Here is a 27,487-nt window from a genome sequence, read left to right as displayed (position 1 = left end):
ACATGAGGACTAAAACTTTTTGGCATAAGCACCTCAACCCACCGCACTAGCACTATTATAAACAATGGCAATTCTGTGAACCTATATTAACAGTCCTTACATTTCATAAAAGTGTGAATGGGCTCTAAAGTATTTCTGTCTTTTTATATTATTCATATTTTTTGTAAAGAATCCTTACAATGTGTCATGTTTATTCATAGAACTCCATGAAAGTGATGTTTAAATGTCTGTGGAAAAAGTGTGGGAAAATTCTAAGCACTGCTGCTGGGATCAAGAAACACATTCGGACCATTCACCTGGGGTAACCTATTATAATACTTGTGGTAGTCTGTGGGTTCAAATTGCTTAGCTACGACTCATCTGGTATTTTCATCTGTGCAACTGTTATTATAGGATCTCATTTGTCCTCATCACTGAAAATAATGGTCCCCTCATTGCTGGTCCTTATGGCAAATTGTGATCTTTGCAGCTTGAAATAAGTCTAATGATTCTAAGCCCTACTCTACCTTCTGGTCTCTTGGTATTACCAGGAGAAGAAGCAGTACAGAAACCACAGTCTATAAATCCAATCTTTCCATTAACAGGTGCAAGGTAATGGGAGATTTTCACAACACTGAGGTGATTGCTTCCCATTAGTGTTCTTGTGTAGTGCTCTCATCTAAAAAAGTGATTAAATCTCAGGAAAGCTTGTCCTGAAAAAAATTAACAGATATAAAGCATTATCTACAACACATTAACTTTCTGCTCACATGGCTAAAATGTTCATTTTTTTTTTACCAAATCTCATTGAATATATATTTTGAAAAATTCATTTAGCAAAGATCCTGTATTTTTATTTTCTAAGAGCTATATGTATATGTTTTAATTTGCTGGATGAATTTGGTGTAAGATTGTTTTAAATGTCTCTCTGAAAAGAAAAGAGTTATTAATTATCTGTCCTGCTGTCCACACCACCGATCTGCAATCTCTTGCAGAGATACAGTGTATGTGGTTCCTTTCACCAGCTCCTAGGTCATTACTGTGCCCTGTAGTGACATATGGGCTGACAGTTGGTACCACATAGAATATTGGGGAACCTCTGCTCTATACATACTATATTGTGAATCTTCCTATTTGTATTCAGAAGTTTTCAGGATGTACCACTGGTATGTGTTACTAGTTACCTTATAACTGGGGTACTCCAGTCCCCTTATTAACTTGTTTACCCTTCTCTGGACTGTCTCTCCAGTTCCCGTATCTTCCTTCTGAGGATTGGTGTCCAGTTCTGGTCACCAAACCTCAGGAGGGAGATGCGGGAACTGGAGAGAGTCCAGAGAAGGGCAACAAATTTAATAAGAAGATTGGAGGGCCTAAGTTACTTGGAACGACTACAAACATTAAATTTATTCTCCCTGGAGAAGAGACCCTTGAGAAGAGATATGATATACAAATACCTCAATGGTGATTCTAGCGTAGGGAATAAACTATTCAGTCTCAGGGAGTGTAAGAAGACACGGGTCAATCAATGAAATTGGATGAAAAGCAGTTTAACCTTAAACTGCATAGGGTTTTTTTCTTTGTCAGGTCAGTAAGGATGTGGAACTCCCTTCCACAATTGGTGGTGTCAGTGGCAAGTATTGATAGTTTAAAAAAAACGCTTGGATGGGTAAATTTGGGGAACACATTACACAGGAATATAGGAAATGATTTTTGATATACACTCCCACACAGGTTGAACTAGATGGATTGGTGTCTTTATTCAACCTTACCAACTATGTCACTATATAATCATGTCTTTGTACTGTATTTTTCATACACACACATGAACTACAAAGCTTTCACTTAGCGAGCTCATTTTAAGATTCTTATTTCAATGTTTCTCTCTTCAGCCGTAGTGGTGAATCTGATGACTGTGATGGTGAAGAAGACTTCTACTATACAGAGATTAGACTAAACAATGACTCTGGCAGCGAGGGATTGTACAGCCTGTCCCCCGTATCTCCAACCTATGCATCGGCTCCATCTACAGTACTCCTTCCTAGTGCTGGAAATTATGAAGCCATTTGTACCAAGGCAGAAACCAAGCTACATACCCACCTGAGTAGATCAGCTCCGAACACCTATTACTTAGTGAGCTCAGATCATGATTATCAGGTAAACCATGAAAATCAGAGTAAGTTAATATCTGTAAGGAAAAAATAGTGTTACCTACCACATAGCAAGGTTCATAATGCTGATAAAAGTTATATTGTGAAATCTAGGTTTTTGGTATATTTATGAACTGTCACTCACTTACCTGCTGTGTTCAAAAGAGCTTACTCACTTTCCTATTGTGTATATCGTGGTGGGACAACATTTTTTTTCTCCTGCCACAACACTAATATCTATAAACAGTTCCAGGATTTTCAAATAGAAGAGAAATGGTGGCGCCAACCTATGGATAAATAACATGGCGTAAGAGTTGTACTACATCTGGAAAAAAATAAAATGTGTTACATTTAGTGATTTATTTTAAATTTAGTAACTAAAGACATTTAATTCAATGTTTTGTGGTGTGCTCCTAATTGGCCACTTAGTTCTCCACCAATTATAATTCATCTCCACCAATATATTTTAGCTGAATACATTAATTGACAAGTCTTTAATTTTGGCTCTAAGAGGTCCCATACATTTTTTACTTTACCATTTTCTGTTTGACCCTATACACTGTCCATCATTCATTTTTAATTCCCAGTCTTGGAAGACATGCTTAACAACACTGCGGGATATGAGCGTTCACCATCACAAGGAAAGACCAAAACCCATCACCACAAAGAAATGGCTTCAAGGGCAAGGAGGACCCAGTGTCCTCTCTTTGTTTTGGCTTGAAGCTGAAGACCAATATGAGAATGAGGAAACCAGGAAGAAGTTCGTCTGAAGGTCGGGAACTGTTGGAAAATGAGTAAGAGAGGGAATTTAGAACAGCAAAAATCTCCAATTAGTTCTTAGTTGTAAGTGATGGCTTTTGGTTTGGTTCTTATATCTGTTGTGATGGGTGGGTCTGAAATGGGACAAGATGTCACAAAGAAGATATCTCTTGCATCTGTTCTGTATTGTTCGCTTGTCTGTCAATAATTGGAACCAGCCTCCCTAAACAGGGGTAAGTTCTTTTTGGCCACCTCATCATCTGATAACAAGGTTTGTTCAACAATCTTCTTACTGCTCAGCAAGAAACCAACAACTTGTTAACAGCAAAGCCATTGATGTGCTATTTTTTTAAGTATGCAATGTGATCAGGAATATCTTTTATGGTTGTCATGATTGCCCCTATTCTGAGTTACATATTTGAATTTAAATATTTAGGTGGTCTCACTAATATATTTTAAATAGAACCTCATTCGTTAGATTTAATCTTGTGGCTAATCCCTGGATGAGTGCAACCGCCAAAAGCACTGTGGCATTAGCCAGAATCTAATTAAGCAAACTTGTGGGGGTAAAACATTTCTAAAGTACTGTAAAAATAGACACCTTTTTATACCTATCTGGGATTACTGAAACATAAGTGCTTCTTAGTTGCTGGTCCCATCACCCTCTCAAGCCTTCCTATTAGCCAATCACTGTGATGGCCCTTGCTAGCCAACAGTAAGGGACATAAAGTGTGGAGGGAAGGAGGGAATCCGTGTCAGTAACCCAAAAACTTTGGGTTTTCAAGGTCCTGGAATGGTCTACAAAGAAGCTCTGGTGGCTTGCTATTTAAAGTCACAATTTAAGATTTTTTTTTCACAGTATTTGTAAATAACTGATTTATAACTTTGTAACTAATGCCTGATAACTATAGAAAATATTTTTGTTTTCTTTTAGGCTACTCCTTCCGTGAACATTCCAAACATTCCAAACTCAAGGCAAAGTAATGTCAACAACTTCAGTGTTCCTCAACTCCTGCCTCAAACTACTTTTAATGGCACCTCAGTGAGTAAATATAATAGAAAGAAGTCATAGGGGATACTGAGTAGAGCAGACCACATCACTGGTGAAGATCCAAGACAGATAGTGCAAACACTGAGAAACATAAACAGTCAAAAATAGGACAATGAAAGACACCAGACGTGTTTAATCTAATTTTATTACTTTTAAAAAACAAATTATACATGTCATATTAGGATAGAAAAACAACATCAATATACAGATCCAATGATCCAATCCATGGCATGATTGAAGCAAGTATATCACTTCTGAATGGTTGAGTACAACACATATTACATGGCAAAAAAAAAACGCATGGCAATAAAGAAGTCTTAAGCCTAATACACACAGACCAAATGTCGGGCAGCATCGGCCGGTTCAAAAGAAACCAGCCGATATTCGGCCCGTGTGTACTGGAGTAAATTCAGAAGCCGGCCATTTGGCTGGCTTCTGCCGAAGGATCATGATCAAAAAATGTCTGTCAATCGGCTTATGCTCAGCACGCTCAGCCAATGGCTGGGAGCGCTGACCGGAGTGTTCTGGCGGGGGGGGGGGGGGGGGGGCATCCCCCTTTCAGAACACAATAGAACAAAATTGGAGATTGCTGTACTAAGGTTGGATAGTTAGTATAGCAGCTCCTCCTGACCTGTTTTTTTTTTCAATCAGCCCATACTACTAGTATGTTCTAGGCTTTAGTATGGGCTATTGTAACAGCAGGCAAAAACTTGTACTTGTCCGGAAGACATCAGACACAGGGTTACAAAACAAAGCACAGTCAGATCCTATCTATTAATACCTTAAAGCCCAACTGTAGTGAAATGTTTAGGATAATGAAGGGTCAGAACCTCTGTCAGTTTTTTAAATGCTGGTTGTATCTTTGTTAAGGAGATTTCCACTCCTGTTCTGTCTTACAGCTGTCACTTGGAGAGGAAGTGAGTAAAAGAATTATCCTGATTACTGCCTGTATCCTTGCTGCAGGGATGTTCCCTCACTTCCTGTTTTCTCTGACACCTGTCACGTGGACAGAAAGTGAGGAAGCAAAATCTCCCAAACATGTACAGCAATAAAATTTGACAAAAGTTTTAGTCCTTCTTTGTTTTATCCAAACCAAGAACATTTTTGAAATTGGGCTTTAAGAATCAAGGATATCAGCAGACCATAGGAGGCCATAACATTTTTGAAAACAAAGTGGAGACAGACATCTGAGCCTGTGCAAGAAGTGCAAATTGTGAAGCGTATGAGATGGTGGCATCTAGAGCAAAGAGGAGCCCTGAGAGTAATTAGAGTGGGAATCTGAGATGATGGATAGGTAAAATGGTCTATCCGGTGTTATGAAAATAAGAATACTCACGACGCTTCCATAAAATAATATATCTCAGTTCCTTCTTTGCTGCTATAATGTGTAAAATTTATATGTAAATACTAAACTTTTACATTAACCAAACTCCTTAATAATACATTTATATAACTATACCCATATCCTGTGGCTTACATATGAAAGGAAAGTTGACGGGCGTCATATAATTTAAAAAATGTAAAGTTCCATTTTATAAAGTCCTGGTTATATCTGCTAGATCAAATTATTTTCCCTTGTGGCAGCATTGAGCTTTCTGGCCTGCTTGGCACAAATGTCATAAAATAATACCCATAGGTGCCTTCAGGGATTTCTATATATTAATCTTGATTCTATATAGAGAACATGGTTATTTCATACATACAGAAGAGGAAGTTGAACTAAAATTCTAATTACATCTAGAAACCTCAGCACAAGTTCATACAATCCTCCATGAAGGATCCAGCTATAGTTACCATTCATAGGCATTGTCATTCTAGTGCTTAACAATGGCACCATACCCAGTCCAAATATTAACCATGGCTGGAAAATCACATCTTCTGCATCACAGTATTCATTAACTTGTCACTTGTTTGAGCTTAGAAATTGTTTAATTATTTGGGTAGTTCATGAATTTAATTGTTGACTTCATGGCGAGACAACAGAATTGCTGTTATTCAACCTCATTATTCTGCATTTATTCCTAGAGTTGTGACTACAATTGATCACAGCTGTGGAGCCCTTTGTAGAGACTGAACAGACCAGCTTAAACAAAGGATGTGGCATTTTAAAAATACACTTTAGACTAAAATCTGCTTGTCTAGCCTCTTATTTTAAAAGGAATGAATACTTATTTTTTGCATAACTTATTTGTTATATTTTTTACTATTAGCATTTTTCATAAACAGTACCCAGACAAAGGAAGTAAGGTAGTCCCACCCTCTTTGTGTGAATAGACAGTAACACAGAATAGGTGATGAATTTATATGGAATGCTTAGTGGTTTTGTAAATTATTACTTTTATAGTTCATGGCCAGGCCTAAAAAATACATTTAAAAATCTTTTGAAGCATAATAGTTGTTTTTTGGTTTTTGAGCCAGTGCGTGCTTTAGGCTACTTTTTACATTGTAACCACTTCAGCTCTTGCATCTGTACTACCCTTAAGGACTAAAGCAATTTTTACAATTCCACTATGATTTTTTTGGTATCTTTATAAGGTTACTATCTGAAGCAGAACATATTCTTTTTCAGGACAATTGGTTGATTCTTAGACCATGAGTTATATGGGTTACATGCTGCTACTTTCAGGTGATTGGACAGTGGCAAAAGCTTTACAGGGAACTGCCCACCAGTGTACCCATATATCCCCGCCTACTCTGTTAAGCAGTATAGTGCTAGTGTCCTTAAAAGATGGATCCCTATCCTACAATTTTCTATCTTTCTTCAACTGACATTTATATCATGATTCTAATGCTTTTTGCCTTATGGCTCACTAGCAGTTTCAGGATTGGTTAGCCTCGATGTATATCTTGGGAACCATACCTGGACCTTGCAACACCAGGACCAGCCAGTAATGTTTGCTTCAGACACTGGATTCCTAATTCCATGCTCACTTTGGTACTTGGTGCAGTGAGTGGGTTAGCAGCAGGGTATTATACAGGTCCAGGGCCATGGTCTATCGCTATGGCACTTCCAGTGAGCACACTTTCAGCATGGTAAGTGGTTTACACAGGGCTGCAAATATGCGGTCACTCAACGTTAATGCCCACACAACAAGAGGCCACATATATATGTACAGCCAGCATGAAAAGGTGAAGACCAGACACACTGAACCCCCTTACTTTATGTTCATTCTGTGATCACCCTGCAGAGGAAGATCCTCACTTAGCAATGGCAGATTACCAGCACTCAGGAGCAGGGTTACATGGGACAAACAGCAGACATTCTGCAGCAGGCCCTGAAGAAATTCCAAGTACGTCTCAGGTTGTTAGCAGTTCCCTGGTTCTGAATCAAGGTCGTCCAAAGACACTGCTTCATATCTCTCATTCAAACTCCCACACAGATGTCTAACATTCAGCCTGTCTGTCTAAAGCAGGGATCTTCAAACTGCGGCACTCCAGCTGTTGCAGAACTACACATCCCACGAGGCATTGTAAAACTCTGACATTCACAGACATGACTAGGCATGATGTGAATTGTAGTTCCTGAACAACTGGAGGGCCATAGTTTGAAGACCCCTGGTCTAAAGCATAATTCTCTGCCACTATGTCTGATCTATTCCAAAGGTTGTTGTCACTTTGGGAATTGGTTAGGTGATAACACCCAAAAAATGCTCTTCTGCCTGCCTATTGTATTTAATTTGCAGAATGTGAAGGGGATGATGACTTTTTAACTGACGCTGCAAATGATTTTTCAGAACCATAATTTCATCTTTTACTTCTGCAACTTCTCGCCACATGCTTTTCTCTATTCTTGATCAGTCTGAATGAACCTTATATAATAATTGGCTGTACTCAAAGAAGTTTTTCCTTTCTCCTGACAATTTTGATGTCTACCCTATGGAGGGGGAGTTTAAGAAGAGGTGGACTGTTCCTACTGGGGCTCTGGGAAAGCTCTGCTTTCCGATCTAGCTGCTGCACCTCGAGTACAAAGGTTCTGGCCCCTCTTCAAGCCAGATTGAGGGCCCAAGATATAACGATTATGGTTTACCTAGTCGATCTGTTCTTGATAGACCAGTTGGTAGCCCCTTTAGGCCAAAGTATGGTCACCACATTCGACTACCTGGAATATCTAGGTCAGATTCTCAACCTAGGGGGAATCTTCCTTAAAACCATGAAGAAAATACTTGGGTCTGATCATAGGTACACCCAGAAAAGGGTATTCGTATCCCAGGCAAAGATCAGCGCCATAACTGATTTAGGCAGTCGAAGCAAGATGAATTTCTCCTATTCAACTTTGCATGAGGTTATTGGGAAAGATGGTGGCTTCATTGAGGCCGTTCCTTATGCTCAGTTTCCTTCTAGACTTCTGCAAAACAGTATCCTATCGGCTTGAAACAACGGGTTCAAGCTCCACATTCCCAATGTGTCTGACTTCAAAGCCTACAGTCACATCACCTTGATAGCGCCCAATCTCGTCTGATCTTTGAGGCTAAGCAGGGTTGGGCCTGGTTAGTCCCCCGATGAAAGACCACCTGGAAATACCAGGTTCTGTAGGCTGGGGGCACTGGAGCCTCAGTTTATGGTTAACATCCAAAAATCTGCAAAGGGGAAAATCCTTCCTTCAGTTACCTGGGAAATAGTAACAACATATGCCAACCTTTTTTTGTTTAGGTTGGGGGACAGTCCTGAAAGAGGCAGCTGTCCAAGAGAAGTGGCCTTGCCCATTAACATTTTAGAAATTCAGACAGAGCACTTGGTCCTGAGGGCCTGAATGTTCAGTTTAAGGTATTATCCTGCCAGGATTCAATCCGTCTATGCCACAGCAATGGCCTATATTAATCACCAAGGGGGCACAAGAAGTTGTGCGGCCCAGAGAAAGGTGAATCTTATCCTATCTTGGGCAGAAAACAATGTACTTTGCCTATCGGCAGTCTTCATTCTAGGAATAGAAAATTGGCGGGCGGACTACTTGAGTCGCCAGCAGTTGTTCCCAGGAGAATGGTTCCTTCGCTCCAATATCAATATGTCAATATGTCAAGGATGGGGGATCCCAGACATAGATCTGTTTGCGTCCAGGTTCAACAAAGAGATCAACAACTTTGTGTCAAGAACAAAGGATCCACTAGCATGCGGAACAGATGCCTTGCTATTCCCGTGGAATCGGTTCTCACTGATTTGTGCATTCCCTTCTATTCTGCCTGCGTCCACGACTTCTTCACAGATCAAGCAGGAAGGATAGTTGTTGATTCTTGTGACCCCCAGCGGGGTCCAGGAAATCTTGGTATGCAGAGATCGTAGAGATGGCAGTAGGGGACCCATGAACCCTACCTTCACGGCCAGACCTTCTCTCGCAAGGTCCGGAGTTCCATCCTACTTTACAAACGCTAAATTTAACGGGTTGGATATTGAATCCCACACTCTGATGAAACGTGGGCTGTCAGGTTCAGTAGTTTTCTACCTTGGTTAATGCAAGGGAACCGGCCTCCATGGTTATATATTATGGAGTCTGGGAAACATATATCTCCTGGTGTGAAACCAGGAGCTGCACCCCAGGAAATAAGTCAAGGTAGAGTCCTTGACTTTTCTGCAGATGGGGTGAGAAATAAAGCTGACCTTGAGTGCTTTCTAAGGACAGGTCTCGGCCTTATCGGTATTATTTCATCGACCACTTGCTTCGCATTCTTTGGTTCATTCAGGGGGTAACATGGCTTAATCTCCGGCTTGAATGGAGGAGAAGATTCGGATGCCGCACACCGGATGTAGTCAAAAAATTTTCACTTTATTGAAAAAATGGGATCATCAAAATAACAAGACTGTCATGCAGAAAGTACAGCTTATCTGTACTTTCTGCATGACAGTCTTGTTATTTTGATGATCCCATTTTTTCAATAAAGTGAAAATTTTTTGACTACATCCGGTGTGCGGCATCCGAATCTTCTCCTCCATTCAAGCCTGCTTTGCCTAGCATTCAGCCAGCACCTGGAGCTCTTCTGCTCTGAAACTTCTACTTACACCTGGGTCAGTGTCAGCCTGAGCGGTGAAAACACTTTCTTTGCTTGTCTGCATCTAAGGATACATGGCTTAATCTCCGGTTATGTAACCCCTGAACCCTTGGGACTTGAATTTACTTTTGTCAGCATTACAAAACAGCCTTTTTTTTGTCCGATACGACATATTCCCTTGGTCCTTTTTTGACAAGGAAACTATTTTTTCTGGTAACCATATCTGCTGCAAGAAGGGTATCAGTATTGGCTGCTCTTTCTTGTAAAGAGCCATATTTTTATTGTTCACAAGGATAAGGTAGTATTGCGTCCCCATCCTAACTTTTTACCAAAGGTAGTATCAGGTTTTTATCTAAACCAGGATATTGTTCTACCTTCATTTTTCCAGAACCCTGTTCTTTGGAAGAAAAATCACTACATTTTCTTGATATGGTGAGAGCAGTCAATGTCTACTTAAAGGCGATTGCTCAGATTCGGAAAACGGATGTTTTGTTTGTATTGCCTGAAGGTCCTAATAGAGGACAGGCAGCATCGAAATCTACTACTTCTAAATGGATTCAACAAGTAATTGTTCAAGCTTATGGTTTAAAGAGGTAGTTCTACCTTCTCAAATCAAAACGCACTCCTCCAGGGCTGTTAGTGCTTCGTGGGCAGTGCATCACCAAGCCTCCACGGCTCAGTTCTGCAAGGCCACAACTTGGTATTCAATTCATACATTTACCAGATTCTATCTGGTGGATGTAAAAAGACATGAGGATGTCGCCTTTGGGCGCAGTGTACTGCAGGCAGCAGTATAAATCCTCTGATCTCATGGTGCCCTACTTGGTTGTGTCTCCCTCCCAAAATTTTTATAACAGCTTACCTGTAAAATCCTTTTCTTTTGAAGTACATCACGGGACATAGGGGTCCCACCACCCCTCTTTCTAGTATACACGTGTATTGCTTTGCTACAAAACTGAGATACTCCTAGTAGTGGGAGGGGTTATATAGGGAGGCAATTTCCTGTTTAGGGTGTGCCAGTGTCCAGTGGTGGACTATAACCCACATAGTAATTACTATGGCTCTGTGTCCCGTGATGTACTTCAAAAGAAAAGGATTTTACAGGTAAGCTGTTATAAAAATCCTATTTTTGCTGTCTTCTCTCTGTCCTTTTTTCTCTGACATATTTTTACCTGCTGCATCACAGGACAGAATGTTTTTCCCACACCTCCTTGCAGCTTTAAATAACAAGGGGCGGTCACCTCCTTCTCTTTTAGAGTGGATTACAAGGATCAAAATCTTGCACATGGGCCCTAATCCACTCAATAATGTGTTCCATAATGCTCCTAAAAGCATGTATTTTAATTACTGCAGTACCCACCTCCTGGCTAATCTCCTTTAAACTTGTCACTAAGACTACCATAGCAGTGGGCTTCTGCCTGGTCCTCTATTGACCAATCATTACATCTCTCTGATGAGAGATCTTCTACCTTTAATAGCAGCCGCAATGTGATGGGTTTTATTCCTTATCTATCCTTACTTTAATGTGGTTTTTACTTAAAAAAACTCACCTCACCTTTGTGATGTTATATTATTAGACCCTTAATTGAACCCTAAGCCTCAATAATCAAGGATACCTTGGAGACATTTTATCTTAAAAAGCTCCAGAGTTAAACCTCTTACCATAGGACCAAACACTGATGCTATCACCTCCTTCTGCAGTGGATGCTGCACCATTCTCAGACTCCTTCACTCGACCTTCTACTGCTCAGGTTATGTGGGTCTGATTCTCATATCATTCTAAATACATTCACTTCAGCATGATATTTTGTATAATCTTCATATCATTATAATTACATGTGCTTAAGCATGACATGTTGTCTATTAATGACTCATGTTGATGAACATGCTGCCATTGACACCCTTTGGTTTGCTCTCAATGCAAGTTTTCCTCAGGTTCTACTGAAGAACGTCTTTGGGACAGCCAGACTTCTCAATTCAAGGGTCACTGAACCCTACTGCTCACTAGGTGCTGAGTTCAGGTCTGTTACACTACATAGTAATATAGTTGATATGGTTGAATAAAGATATCAGTCCATCCAGATCAATGTGTGTGTGCATATTTGTGTATATGTGTCCCTACCATTTTCCATATCCCTGTATATTGCATTTACTAAGATGCCGATCTAGAAGTTTTGTCGAAATTATCGACACTCCCCACTGACATCACCAACTGTTTAAGGGTAATCCGCTTCTTATCCAACTTCACTGAGTGGCCTGTCTTGTTAAGAGACTTAAGACTGATTAGTTTCCTCCCTATGCTCATATCATGTCATATCTCCTCTAAAGTGCCTCTTCTTCAGGGAAAATATGTTTAAAGTAATAGTAAAGCCTACATTGTTTACTTATACCTACAGGTAAGCCTAAAATACTGTAGGCACAGTAGACATGTCCTAAACATGCACCGTTTCGGAGATACTTACTACAGTAGCAGCCAGTGATGTCACCTGTGCATGCGCACTGCCCTTCAGTGGACGCATGCGCGGGAGTGACATCATCACAGCTCGGCCAGTCAAACTGCCTGACAATAGGCCGCTGGAGGGCTTCATTCTAAGGTAAGGTATGCAATACATATTAGCACATTATGCTATTATTTTGCAGGGGGCATTTTTTTTTTTTTTGCGGTTTACTACCGCTTTAATGTTTACAGTCGTTCCTTATAAATTAGGTCCTCCATCCCCCTAATTAGCTTTAGATTTGACACTCTCATGTTTAAGTCAACCCCCACTGTTTGCTCATTTTGTCTATCATCTAAAATAAGTGCCCCAAATCTTTTTCTTCTGTAGTGCTGGCCAAAATTGTACCCCCAATTTTACTCTCTCAAAGGATTCTTTTTTCCCAGCGATCTCGTTCACTGTGCCCAATGCAGAAAAGGAAGGGGCCGGTCCCTTCCTCCGCTCTCCATCCTGACAGATCCCCACATCCGGCGGGAGAGGAGAGGAGGGAAGCCAGCTGTGGGGGATGAGGGAGGGCGGAGGAGGAGGACAGGGAGCCGGAGAAGAACAGAGGGGGGGGTGAAGGACATGGAGGGGAGCCATAGAAGAACGGGGGGTGAAGAACAGGGGGGTAGAAGGACACGGAGGGGGGCTGGAGGAAGAGGATACAGGGAACAGTCGGGATGATCGATGCAGCAGGAGGGACAGCTGTGATCACTGATCTCCCTATATAGCTTTTTAGCTGACAGCTGTGGGAGCGACAGAAGGAGAAGCGGATGTCAGCTATACAGGGAGATCGGTGTTCAAAGCTGTCCCTCCTGCTGCACCGATCATCCCCGACTGTGAACCAGGGGACCATCCAGGATCAGCCCTGCAGCCGGGATCTCAGGCAGCACTTGTGGGTGTGCGGGAGCCGCCCCTGAAATGCGGGAGGCTCCCGCACCTCACGGGAGACTTGGGATGTCTGCATTATCTGTAGTGTTGGAATGTTGGCGGTGACCCTTTGGCCTTATATTTATTAAGGAACCATTTGTTCTCGTTAATATGCCTTTTCACTAGAATTTAGCTACCTAGGTTTGATTTTAGTTATTTTATATTTGTTGCTCATTGGAATGTACTGGCTAATACCATTATTTAATATGTCTTAAAGCACTCCCATTTTTCCTTTATGTTCTATGTTTCTAGCGTTTTATCCCATTTAATAGTGTGTAGTATAGAACGCAGCTTTGTAAAGTTGGCTCTTTTGAAATGTAATATTCTATCCTTGTGTCTCCTTTTCCTATGATTTACAGTGAACATAATTGATTGAATGATTGCTGTTCCCAAGGTACAACACTCAGATTTTGCCCTGAGTTTTGATATGCCCTCCCTGTACTAAGGTCAAGGATCACTAGGCTGCCTCTTTTACGAGTGGTGAAGTCTTTTTGCTCTCAGCTGCTCAAAAGCAACTGGCCTTGGCACAAGCCGACCTCTTTTGCCAACCTAGTAAAGAGGTCATACGGGTATATTAGGGGTCCAGTCAGAAGGTAGCTGCATATAACACATGGTCACAGAATCAACTCCTGTGTCCTATACTGTACTCCAAGATCATTTACAGGTATGTCAGTTCCTCTTTTTTTTTTTTCTCAATTTTGCACATTTTAATGCAATAAAAAAAAATAACAAACAGATGAATGAAAACTTAAAAAAAAACTTTGATTATTGATAGTGAAAAAATAACCAGAAAAATTTTAGTTAATAAAGGAAAAAGTAAGTTGTTTTTTTTAGAAATGACTAGTGTTAACTACAGTTTAACACATGGGTAAATAGAAACACATTTTATTTTAAAAAATATTTTTTATTTTTCCTTGTAAATTTGCTTTAACTGATATCTATATATATAAATATACAGTATATACTGTATATAAATATCATCAGAAAATGAGTGCTAATGAAAGGAAGAAAGTTACTTAAGAATGACTAGGGTTAACTAAAGGCTTAATAAGGAGTAAATAGGAACAAATTTAATTAAAAAAAATATATATTTTTCCTCATAAAATTGCTTTAAGTGGTTGTAAAGCCTTACATACAGTATATCATGTGAAATGACTGGCCTCAGGTGATACACAGAGATTAAATAAATCCTCCTACATACATTGTACCTGTCTATCTGCAGTCTTTTCTTCTCTACATCCATTCAAAGTGCTGAATTTTTAAAGTTTGTCTGAGAGTTCAGACTGTCAAATAAGCACATATACAACAGTATATTAGAAAAGTATAAACTTAAAAAATACAAAAATAATGTTGACCCAAAACCATTCTAACTTCTCTTTACCAACTTACTGCCAGAACAGTTTTCTTTGTTGATATTCACCCTGTAGGTAAAGGATTAATTAACATTTTGATAGCTGTTAGGTCATTTTAAATTTCTCTGTGCACTTATATTTAATCTTGAAAGATATTTATATAACTGCGAAGAACAGTGATGTGTGTTACCCACACCAACAAATTAACAAGTTATACCAATCTATTAAAGCATTCCAGTTACCGTACATACTCGTGTATAAGCCAAGTTTTTCAGCACATTTTTTATGCTGAGGCTTATACTCGAGTGAGGGTCCCACGTACCTGTTCTCCAAGGCAGTGCGGGTGTTCCCCGGTCTCTCCCGCTCATCTGCGGACGCCTGCAGCCTCTGCGGGTGGTCCGATTACTGCTGATATCACCGCTCTTCTTTTCTGCTGCACACCGGCAGCCTCTGTGTTGTCTGTGCCGTACTGGGCAAGAACATGCCTGCTTCTGTGTGCTGGTACCTGGGGCACACCGCATCCTTGTCAGATGAATGTCGGATGCGGCCCCTCTTCTTCTCCCGCTCTTCTCCAGGGCTGTGACCTATTGGTATCCATTTTTATTTTTTAAATTTACCAGTAGCTGCTGCATTTCCCCCCCTAGGCTTATACACAAGTCAATACGTTTTCCCAGTTTTTTGTGGTAAAATTAGGTGCCTCGGCTTATATTCGGGTAAGCTTATACTCGAGTATATACGGTAACTTAGCTTGATTTTTAGTTTTTTGTAATGTATTGCATTAACGGCACACACACTTCCTGAAACCGGTGCTGTGTAGCTTCCTCTCTGTCTCTTTTATTCATGTTACATTCACACTTTCAAGCTAGGTTTGAATCTGATTGATGGCTCTGAGAAGCATCTTGGTAGTTAAAGTACATGTGAAGCTTTACCCTGTAAGACAACTCACTCATTTTAAGACAGAAATAAAAGAAAAAACTATATATATATATATATATATATATATATATATATATATATATATATATTGGAAAATTATAAATACCTTTTTTTCTTGTTTTATAAGTGATCACATAACCTCTGTTCTCAGCTGCATAAGAGGTTTAGAGAGGTAGGGGTGGAAAAACAACAGTACACCGATCTTCCCAGTGAATGGCTGTGCAGTTGAGCATGTGAGCCCAAGTCTTGGCCATTGGAGGACAGGCAGGCCATTCTCCCAGCACAGCCAAAAAACTGACCACGCTGAGATGGATGGGCTGTCATGCCTAGCATGGTCAGATTGAAAATGGAAAGCAGGGGGACTGGCAGGATCACCAAGTATTTCACAGAAAGGAAGAAATACCAAGTGCATACTGCTAAAACATTAGCATGATCATATAAATGAACCCTTTCCTGCAATATATGAAATATTTCTGTTTATACTTTCAGGTCCGTCTTCCATGCATTACAAAACTTGAGGAACATACACAACCAGTTCAGACGGTGTTATCTTCCTCTACCAGAGCTGCTGTAGTAACAAGGTATGTTAAACCACTGTAAGTGTCAGACTTCCAGCTTGGAGAATCAAAAAAGATACAAAATACACTACATGCTTTTGGTAGGTAAAAGAAGAAAAGAATGCAGGAGCCTCTGAGTGTAGACTGTTACATATGAAGTAAACCAGAATAGTAAAAACTCACTTTTTAATACTTAATGACAGGCACATCTTGGTGTTAGAAGTCCGGGGATGCATCTATGGCACTGGTTCATAAGAAGAGTCATCCTGGCTGCTCTGGCGGCTGTTGTGACCGGCAAGATGATGGTGTGTAGGGGGAAAGCCAAGAGAGAGGGGTGGAGCGCTCGCTGGACCGCAGCGCTGGTCGGGATGCTGTCACTGGCGTCATCACGACCAGCTCTGAGGTCCCAGCTCAAATTTCATGAATCGGGTTTACTTCCATTTTAAAGTAGATATTAAGGCAAAAAACCTATTTCTTATTTTATTTTCAAAATAACAAGTAGCTCAGGGACAGGACTCAGGAGGGCAAGAAATTAGAACGGCAGGCACACACACATGAAACTGACTCTAATGCCGTGTACACACGAGCAGTCTTTTCGACAGCAAAGGTCGGACGGAACGACAATTTGATCGTGTGTGGGCTTCATCGGACCTTTACTGTCAAAAAATCAGATGGCCTTAAGATTTAGAACATGTTTCAAATCTTTCCGACGAACTCGAGTCTGGTCGAAAAATCCGTACGTCTGTATACTAGTCCGATGGACAAAAAACGACGCAAGGGCAGCTATTGGCTACTGGCTATGAACTTCCTTATTTTAGTGCCTTCGTACGTCATCATGTTCAAACCAACAGACTTTAGTCCGTTCGTGTGTGGCCAAGTCCAGTTGTTTGAAAGTCCATAGTAACTCCGTCGAAAGTCCGTCGGAAAGACCGTCGGACCTTTGATGCTGAAAAGTCCGCTAGTGTGTAATGCATAATGCCCCATACACATGATCAAACTTTCCGCCAACAAAACTGTGGATTTTTGTTCGAAGGTCGTTGGCTAAAACTTGTCTTGCATACACACGGTCACACAAATGTTGGCCAACAATTACGCACGTGGGAACGCGGTGACGTACAAGACGTACGATGAGCCGAGAAAAAGGAAGTGCAATAGCCAGTGCGGCTCCTTCTGCTTGATTCCGAGCATGCGTGAACTTTTGTGCGTCGGATTTGTGCACACATGATCGGAAATTCCGAAAACAAAGTTTTATTGGCAGAAAATTTGAGAACCTGCTAGCCAACATTCGTTGGCGGAATGTCCGACAACAAATGTTCGATGGAGCATACACACGGTTGGACTTTCAGCCAACAAGCTCACATCCAACATTTGTTGTCGGAAAATCTGATCGTGTGTACGGGGTATAAGGCTATGTACACACGATAGGTTTTTCCGACAATAAAACAGTGGATTTTTTTCCGAAGGATGTTGGCTCAAACTTGTCTTGCATACACACAGTCACACAAATGTTGTCGGAAATTCCAAACGTCAATAACGCGGTGATGTACAACACGTACGACGAGCCAAGAAAAATTAAGTTCAATAGCCAGTGCGGCTCTTCTGCTTGATTCCGAGCATTTGTGGAACTTTGTGTGTCAGAATTGTGTACACACGCTCGGAATTTCTGACAACAAGTCTTGTTGTCGGAAAATTTGAGAACCTGCTCTCAAACATTTGTTGGCGGAAATTCCGGCAACAAATTTTCTATGAAGCACACACACAGTCGGACTTTCCGACAACAAGCTCACATCCAACATTTGTTGTCGGAAAATCCTATCGTGTGTATGGCCCATAACAGTGACACAGACAGCAGTGTGCAGCAGCACAGATGATGATGACACCTCGCCGATATGACATATCCCTTCCAGAGTCTCAGTGACAGTGTCTCTCGCCAGGCCAGGTGGTCCCTTCAGTCCAGTCCAAACAGCACTGACAGTCCCGCTCCCGTCTTGCCTTGCTCCCATCCGGCAGACCCGCACACAAGGCTCCAGCCGCTCACTTGCACCATGACATCACACGACACGCTCAGTCACCACCTCCACCAGACCCATGCTGCAAACACACTGTAGCAGGCACTCAGATGGTCTTGGCCTAGCGCCACAGCCATATTTTAACCACTTTCTATACTGGCCACTTTTACCCCCTTCCCTCCCAGGCCAATATTCAGCTTTCAGCACTGTCATGCAAATGTCACTTTAAATGACAGTTGCACGGTCATGCAACACTGTACCCAAACTAAATTTGTGTCATTTTGTTCACACAAATAGAGCTTTCTTTTGGTGGTATTCAATCACTACTGGGTTTTTTACTTTGTGCTAAATAAATGATAAAAGTCTGAAAATTTTGAAAAAAAATTGTTTTTCCCCTTTTTTCAGGCATTTTAGTGGTAAAAATAGCGCCTGTAAAGCATCTGAAAACTGCCTCTCATGCCTCCCCAGTGTAAAAGCCCGAGTGCTTTCACACTAGGGTGGTGTGCTTGCGGGACAGGAAAAAAGGTTCTGCAAGCAGCTTCTTTGGGGTGGTGTGGGAGTGCTGTATGCAATGCTCCTACACCGCCCCTGCGCATTGGAATAAATGGGCAGCTCTTCGGAATCGCCTGAAAAGCGATTAGGAAGCGCCTTAAAAGCGCTTCGGAAGCGCCACAACACGGGCACTTTTAACTCCTTCTTTGGTAGCTAGTGGGGGTTAAAAGCGCCCTAAAAGCGCCGCTTAAAGCTAGTTTTAGCCACTCTTTATAAATGTAGAACAGTGTGTATTCTGCTACATTTCTTTGGTGAAAATAACTCAAATTAATGCAGATTATTTGGTCTGTAGGAAAGTTATAGAATCCACAAACTATGGTATATATCTGAAAATTGATCAATCCTGATGTACTGACATCTCATTTCTTGAGGCCCGAAAATGGCAGGACAGTACAATAACCCCCCAAATAACCCCTTTTGGAAAGTATATAGTCCAAGGTATTTAGTAAGAGGCATGGCAAGTTTTTTGAAGTTGTAATGTTTTTGTTAGAATTTAAAAAAAAAAAAACTTTTTTTTTTAAACATAATATCACCAGTGCAGTACAGCATTATCATATAATGGCTGTGGCAGTAATCAGGGACACTGACTGGTGACATTATACAAAAAAACAAAAAAAACACTTTTTAATATTTAAAAAAAAAATGTATTACATTTTATTTCTTTACGATTTTTTTTATTTATTTTTTAACACACTGTGACCAGAGCAATAAAATGTTACCGTAGTAACATTGTACTACTCTAAGGATATGATCAGGATTTTTTTTACTATGTTTGCATATAGCAGTGCATTACATTGCTTTAACCCTTTCATGGCTAAGCCTATTTTTGACATTTGGTGTTTACACGTTAAAATCATTATTTTTTGCTAGAAAATTACTTAGAGCCCCCAAACATTATATATATTTTTTAGCAGAGAATCTAGAGAATAAAATGGTGATTGTTGCAATATTTTTTATCACACGGTATTTGTGCAGCGATGTTTTAAACGCAACTTTTTGGGAAAAGGGACACTTTCATTAATTAAAAAAAAAAGCAAACAGTAAAGTTAGCCCAATTTTTTTGTATAATGTGAAAGATGATGTTACGCCGAGTAAATAGATACCAAACATGTCATGCTTTATAATTGCACGCACTCGTAGAATGGCGACAAAAAAAAATCTCCATAGGCGATGCTTTAAATTTTTTTTACGGTTACCAGGTTAGAGTTACAGAGGAGGTCTAGTGCTAGAATTATTGCTCTCGCTCTGACGATCGCGGCGATACCTAACATGTGTGATTTGAACACCATTTACATATGCGGGCGCGACTTATATATTTTATTTATTTTTATATTTATAAATTGTGTTGAAAAAAAAAAATTTGATCACTTTTATTGCTGTCACAAGGAATGTAAACATCCCTTGTGACAGTAATAGGTGGTGACAGGTACTCTTTATGGAGGGATCGGGGGTCTAAAAGATCCCCAATCCCTCCTTTGCACTTCACAGTATTCAGATTGCCGTTTTTGGCGATTCTGAATACTGTATATTTGTTTAAAACTGGTGCCATTGGCAGCCGAGTAAACGGGAAGTGACGTCATGACGTCGCTTCCGGTTTACAATTGGGAGGCTGGAACGAAGCCGCTCACGGCTTCGTTCCAGGCTGTCAGCAGCTGCCGGAGGCGGTGGATTGGTGATCGGGCCTCCCTTTGGATCGGGAGGCCCAGTAAGAGCAGCGGGAGGCGGCGGGAGGGGGGACGTCCCCTCCCGCTCCTCCGGTATAACAGCAGCTGCGGGCATCATCCCGGTATAACCCCCGAAAGCCTAAAGCTGATTCATTCAGTCTGTTTTGTTTTGATTAGCTGTGATTGGCCAGAGCTAATCACGTGGTAAAGATGGGCTGTGATTGGCCCTGTCTGTACCATGTGATTACACTGACCAATCACAGCTAGCAACACAGTTGTATTTAATGGATAGCATGAAAGGAAGCCATCTATTGTTTACAACTGCCATTTGACCTGTTGTGATACATCACAGCGATCACATAATACTGGCAGCGAGCTGGTACTCAGATCGGTCATTGTTCGCGGGACACGGCCAGTGCCAGATTGCGTTGCTGCGCTAAACTGAACCCCTGCTTGGCTGTCAATTTGCTATTGGCTGGGCGGGAAGGTGTTAACAACCTTATCCTGTTACGGGCATTTACTCGCAGGAGAAAAGTGCCCGGTTTTTACTGGCTGCCCGTAAAAATACTGACGGTTGGCAACACTGGTGCAGGGTGTGCCAGACCTAACCAAGATAGGGGCTTCTGGAGAGGTCTAAGAGCAAGCCTCTTACCCACTGACTATGGCCCAAGGAGAGAGCAAATCATTCTCTAATGATGGACACTGAGAATGTGGTGGATTACTTCAGATGGGACAGTAATATTTATCCACAATATCTCCCAGGAAATATTTAAAGACTATTCTTGGTTTGTTTGATTCTGAACTATTAATGTTAATTGAAAGAGCTGGTCACATTGGCCTCTGGAACTGTGTAAGAGCAAGACAGTCTGCTACTGAGGTCTCTTCCTATTGTCTGAAGGTGTTCTATGTTTATACTTATGTTAATGTGTATTGTACCTTCTGAGCTTGAAGTTGGCAAGTCTGACTTGGAATAACACTTCTGAATCATCCATGTGGCTAATTAACGTAATGTTTATAGTATGTGTAGGTTATTGAAATTATAGTCCTGTGTACAGGTAGTATTGTTAGGGTAATATGATCAGGAGGGGGGATGGCCTCCTGTGGTGTATATTTTTTGTATTCTTGTTCAAATAAACAGTTCTTTTTCTGGTTTACTCCAAAGCTGGTGTTGCCTAGTTCTTGGGGTAACTATAGCCAGATTCACTGGTCTCGTGTTCCAGAGCTTGGGAAGCAGCTTCTTGGCAGAGATATCCAGTCAGGGTGTGCGGAGTCTTGGGCTTATCTTCCTCGTGTCCTAGTTGCCCCCTGATGACTGGATGATTGACAGGGGAATGTTCAGGAAGTAACAGGAGAGATGCAGAAAGCACAAATTCACAAAATGAATGAAGCAGGAAGATGCATGCACTTGTAGGCCCTCATGTACAGTTTTCTCTCCAGCATGGAAACAGTGAGCAGCACAGTAGTGACAACACCAAATCTCAATCCAAATCTTGTGAAACTAGCAGTTATTTCACACTGCAGATATACAGCTATAAGGCTCAAAATACAAAGGGCCCTATTAATGGTAAGCTAACTGCTATTTTTCAGGAAGAATTTAAGGTAAGGGGTAGATCTTTCAGGGTGCTTCTTAAACACAACTTTGATACATAGCTGCTTCCTATAGGTCAAAGATCTGTACTTTTTGAGTTTAGTCGACATTAACAATTGCAGTATCAAAGAGGAGATGATCTTAATTGGATGAGCAAAGTGAAAAAATAAAGATTTAGAACAACAGTTTCTGTAACTTCCATCAACTTCCATTAAGTTGACTAATGAATAAGTTACTTAATTTTTTTTAAAAAGCGTAAACACATATAGACATGCTAGTTACAATATTCATGTTTTATTTCTTTTGTATCTCTGCCTGACCTACATTTTTTTGTTATGACTGTGGTTCAGCTGTTCTGAAATAAAAAATACCCCCTCCCTTTTCTTTTCAGAAAACCTCGCGGTGAAGGCAAGAAATGTCGTAAAGTTTACGGGATGGAGAATCGGGATAAATGGTGTACAGCCTGCCGCTGGAAGAAGGCCTGTCAGAGGTTTCCTGACTGACTAGATGAAGTGATAAATTCCACCTGTGTCAGACACTGATGGAGAGCTCAAGTGCTCATGCTCTTTGATCATGCTCTCTATGAACAGATAAAGGAACATCACCTGGGAAGGAATAGGTTCACACATAGGTGAAACATTGACTAAAACTAAAGGGATGTTCAATCCGTGTTTGCATGATGATGTACGAGCTTAATGCTCACCAGAGTTTTTGAACATTTCCTACATGTATTTGTGATCGTACACGTGTACATCAGTGATCTTATTGGACTCAGAACAGATGCACAACTTTATACATAAACATCATTATTGAGTTTCCTGATTTGGAGATAACTGCCAGTTAATAAGAAGGATAGGGCAAAAATACTTAAAAAGCATAAAAAATTTAGATCAGGACCAGGAAGTGTGTAAAGCACATGAGGGCCTTGTGCATCATAATATTTCTCATAAGAATTGTCTTGTTGCAATACAGCAACAAGTTAGATTTAAGAATAATATGAAGAATGATGGCTGGAGAAGAAACTTTGGAGCCAGAATGCTATTGGCCAATACAGAAAGTTCTTTTTATTTACACTTTGATAAATGAAGTCCTTGATTGTTGTCTAACATCACACATGAAAAGTGATAGGAAAAAGGTGGACACACCAAAGTATGCTAAATAATGCTGACACTCACAACATCTGGTGGATAGCAGAGGTTTTAGCCAACACCTTCCTAATATGAAGGCAGCCATACAGAACACAAACAAAGTTTTTCTCCCCAATGCAATTTTTAATCATGATTGATTTTTATTCTTGAGCAAAAAACTGTTTTGGCTGGGCCCACCAAGACTGGCTCACTATTAAAGCGTAACTTTTGTTGAGAAAAAAACACTCCACTCTGGGTGATCTCTGTACATTGCAGGGTCTTTAACAAACTTTGTTGCAGATTCCTACCTTTTGTTATTCTGAAGAAATCACTGTTTGTTCCACCGTGCCCCTGTGCTGAGTGAGTCAAATAGGAGTGGTTTCATAATTATCAACCAGCTGCTGCAGCTGTAGGGCTCTAATGAGGAAAACAGCTGGGTCTGCATCCCTTTAGACATGGTTTCCTATGGTGGAATCTTACCAAAAATTACATTTTTGTTGCAGGGGACACCTGAAATCTGACTTGTATCTTAGTGTAAACTTCTGGGAAAATCAGTGAGCCAATCTTACAAGCACGAAATTATTTTTCTGGGGGGGTGTTCCGTACACATAATCTGTACAGAACACCTCCAGATAGCCATATTGCATTGCATTTTACAGAAAATTACAGTGGCTGCAGATTGAAAAGAAAATAGATTACAATATGACTTGTGTCGCAATTGTATATGCTATATATATATATATTTTATTTTTTTTCCCCCTGAAACTGGATTAACCCTTTAAGTAATTATAGTGTATACTATAATTGCTTAAAGGGTTACTCCAGTAAGTAATTATAAGTGTAGACTAGAAGGTAGCTGCTATTTTGATCATTTTAACTCTTTGAGAGTTCTAGAAACACAAAGGTGGCCACACATGGTTACATGACACTGTTACTGTATGTGGTGCGTAAGCACCTAAAGAGATCAGAAGGTTTGGCCTTGTCCATCCTTCTGTTCATCTCTGCTGATAAACATATGAATTGCCTGGCACTTACATTAATATTTAATGAGTGGTAATGTAGGCATTGCGCAGCATGCACCGAATGGCGGATGTGTGTCTCAGGTGAAGGAGATCTCTCCATGTATGACCAGATCCTTTTTATGGAGAAAAAATCTCCACCATCAGGTAATTGTTTTAAATGAAATAATATAAAATATATAATCAAAATATTAAATGACTTGTGCCATTCCTGTTGCTATCCCATCTATCAGTATTTGTGCACAAAAACTGTTGTAGGCTTTTTTTGCTTTTCTTTCATGTCACAGATCTATAGAAATCCCTAGCAGCTGTAAAAAGCTGTGGTCATCCAAAAAACTATTATTCCAGGCAATCGAAAATTAAGGGATGATGTAATTGTATTAGGAGAAACATACTATTAAAGCATTTAAATATGCTTACAACAACTTCTATGTACGGGAACTGTTAGATGTGATTACAAAAGGTATGGCACAGGTCAGTTTAAGTAACAGTCTCTCTTTTTTTTTTGTTCTACTAAATATATTACCCTTATGTCACTCCTGGAATACTAATAAATATTGGTATATCTGGGTGTGAAGTTTAACATCATGGATGGCATCCTTGGTACATTAATTTATTTTCTATAATTTTTATCTAATGGTTTTCAAAAATATGCAGTCTTTTACACGAGATGAGGGGCCACATTTAAGGCATTATAGCAAGTTGCCCATAGCTGTTTAAATATGCATGTATGATGTGAAAGGTTGTTTATTACTGATATCTTTTCATAATCTAACATGTAATTCCTGCTTTAAAGGAGAAGTATGGGAATCCTGTTTTTTGCAGATTAATACTTACCTAGGTGGATGCAGCATCGGTCCGATGTGCATCTGTCACCCGGCGTCTCTTCACTAAGAATCGAGCGATCGAACATCGCCGATGGCTCGGTTCTCACTGCTCCCTGAGCAAAGAGCTGCTGACTGTGAATCAGCAGCTCTTCTGCTCTGCTCCTCCATGCTCATTGGAGCGATGAGCTGTGGAGGGGCGGGGAGCGGCCGTCTCAGCGGCTTGCTGAGAGACTGAGATTGCTCTCAGTTCAGGCACCTGGCAAATCCAGACTTCCAGAGTTGGGATGGCGCGGTGCCTGGACTGATCTTGGTGACATCAGCAGAAAGCGGACTTCAGACCGCTCTCTGCTGAAAATGGGTCACAGGAGTGCAAAATGAGTGCTGGACTTCTCCTTTAAAGCTGAAGCTTAAAGCCTGCGCCCTGGTCAAATATCCTTTTTTCTTGGTTGTACTGTACAGGATCTTTAGTCTTTACTATGGGAAGTCCAAAAGCAATCAAACTGAGAGGTGGGCAACACAGCAAAGAACCACCAGCAAAACCACATAACAAATGGCTCAAGAAAGGTTCAACAGACTCAGAGAGCAGCTTGTAGCATCTTATGTCTGAAACTGGCATCAAAAGAGGCCAAAAACATCAACCTGGTAGAACTTAACAAATGTGTGAACAGAAGCTTCGGTGACAATGTTTCAAATCTAAGACACAGATGATTGAAGCTGAATAGCTCATGAAGCAGTAACAGATCTTGTGGAGTGTGCCTTAACAGAGCACGGAGGAACCCTATATTTAAACCATAAGTTCAAATGATAACTTGTCTGAAGCAAGAAGCAGTATACCCCTGTAGGAACCCTTTGAAGTGGGAAGAAATTGCCCTGCGATGTTTCTGAACAGGACATGAGGAATGATGGACAATATTCTGGTTGAGGTGAAGAAACCATGCTAGGGGAGGAAGAAGGTTTTAGCCTCAAGACATTATTGCCCTTGTACAACATTAAGAAGGACTTCTTATAGAAGACCACTAACTCAGGGACCATCGTGCCCAAAAAACTGCTCTGGCCCCATTTCGCAGGAAATTCTTCTCAATAGGATATTGTTGAGTAAGGTGTTTAGGAGGAGTAAAAATCTTTCGCAGGTGAGGCTAGTCCTTATTTAAGACAAGCTTCATCAGCAAGTGAACCAGGAAAGGCTTAGATGGTTCTGTGAGCAGGTTGCTCTAACGCTAAGCAGGAGAGTACAGCGTCAAAAGGGGAACAGTGAAATCCATGAGCTTGAATGAAATCTCTGCCAAAATTGTGTCATCCTAATCTGATTCCTTAGAAGGAGAGAAATCATCCTTGGCTACTACCTCCTCTTCAGTAATGTTTCTGGATCAAGGGAAAAGTCAAATATTGATTCAATAAGGGAGGCTTACGGGGCACAGTTGTCTCCCTTGTTATCAATACGTTCTCTGATACTACGTTGTGGCAAAAAATTCCTCTGTACATAAAATAAGGAAGATGGTGACAGGCCAGCAGAATGGCCAGAGAAAGGCAGAGTAAGACTGGTAATAACCACTAAAATGCAGCGTACTAGGGTATTGGGTGAATGAACTACAATCTCTGTTTCAGCAAAGTACTGAGCCTGAGCTTGCAAGTCCATCTGACCTTGTTACCTGCCATGCTCTTTGAAATGCTGTGTTTAGAAGGGTGCTCACAAATTTAGCTGCTGTAAAGAGGGAGGGGAAGGTCGTGGTGCCAAGCACTGTAGGCAGCTGTATACCAAGGTAACATGGTGGGACCACTATGTGTGCTAGTGAAAGAGCAAGGAGCTGTTGATGGTCAAAAGGTGTGCCCAGAAACAGAAAGAGGTAACAACCTTTTTGAGAATATGGCTGCACAGACATAGTGCCAAGCAAACTCATTAGTGTGCTGCTCTGTGAAAGTTATGCTGGCTCAGTAACACTGTGCAATTATGTGCCAATGCAAGCACCAGATTTGGATTAACTCAGCACTCCTGCTTCTACTACACACCGCAGTGGGGGTTTAAATAAATCCATGGCACCCTGGGCATAAATGTTTAAAGGGCTTCTGCATATACTTACCACCGAAGCTGTGTAGGCAGAATTAAAAGAGCAACACACCCCAACCTGGTTTCACCCTTCGTGATGGGCATACCTCAAAGTAGTCTTTAGGGACAGGGCTTTACCACTGGCAGGCCATTATCCTGGACCTGGAAAGCACCAGGGCTTACTCCACATGTCTCACTACATGCCACTGGGAGTGCCTACAGGATCCAGTGCATTCTGGCAACATTACAGGCCAGCATGATATTTTCAGTCCAACAGGGTCTGGGGAAAGGAGGGGAAGGAGCCCCTGTGGCTATAATACAGCCAGGGAGCTTGCTAGGAGAATCATCAGAAAGAGAAAAACTTCTATAGAAAAGGGGGTAAGCTTATCTCATTGAAGAGAAGATGTCTATCACCTAAGGACACTAGTAAAAAAAACTGAGGCTAACTGGGAGTGGGAGGGATTATATAGGGAGATGTCCCTGAATTC

General features: G+C 40.9%; 1 protein-coding gene and 1 pseudogene across 1 annotated transcript in view; both read left to right on the top strand.

Annotated features, from left to right (window-relative positions):
- Positions 1 to 26,008, top strand: part of ZNF704 (zinc finger protein 704) — a 69,645-nt gene extending 43,637 nt beyond the window's left edge. The window contains exons 4-8 of the mRNA XM_073632846.1: positions 201 to 301; positions 1,869 to 2,133; positions 3,820 to 3,927; positions 16,102 to 16,193; positions 22,374 to 26,008. Of these exons, the coding sequence (XP_073488947.1) occupies positions 201 to 301; positions 1,869 to 2,133; positions 3,820 to 3,927; positions 16,102 to 16,193; positions 22,374 to 22,485 (678 nt within the window). The 3' untranslated portion in view covers positions 22,486 to 26,008. The remainder of the gene's footprint in view (positions 1 to 200; positions 302 to 1,868; positions 2,134 to 3,819; positions 3,928 to 16,101; positions 16,194 to 22,373) is intronic.
- LOC141146372 (5S ribosomal RNA) lies at positions 8,354 to 8,472 on the top strand (annotated as a pseudogene).
- Positions 26,009 to 27,487: the final 1,479 nt, after the last annotated feature.

The sequence above is a fragment of the Aquarana catesbeiana genome, linkage group LG05 (assembly GCF_042186555.1).
Source record: "Aquarana catesbeiana isolate 2022-GZ linkage group LG05, ASM4218655v1, whole genome shotgun sequence".
Lineage (NCBI taxonomy): Eukaryota > Metazoa > Chordata > Amphibia > Anura > Ranidae > Aquarana > Aquarana catesbeiana.
Note: the sequence above shows the minus strand (reverse complement) of the source record. Positions and strands in the feature narration are given on the sequence as shown.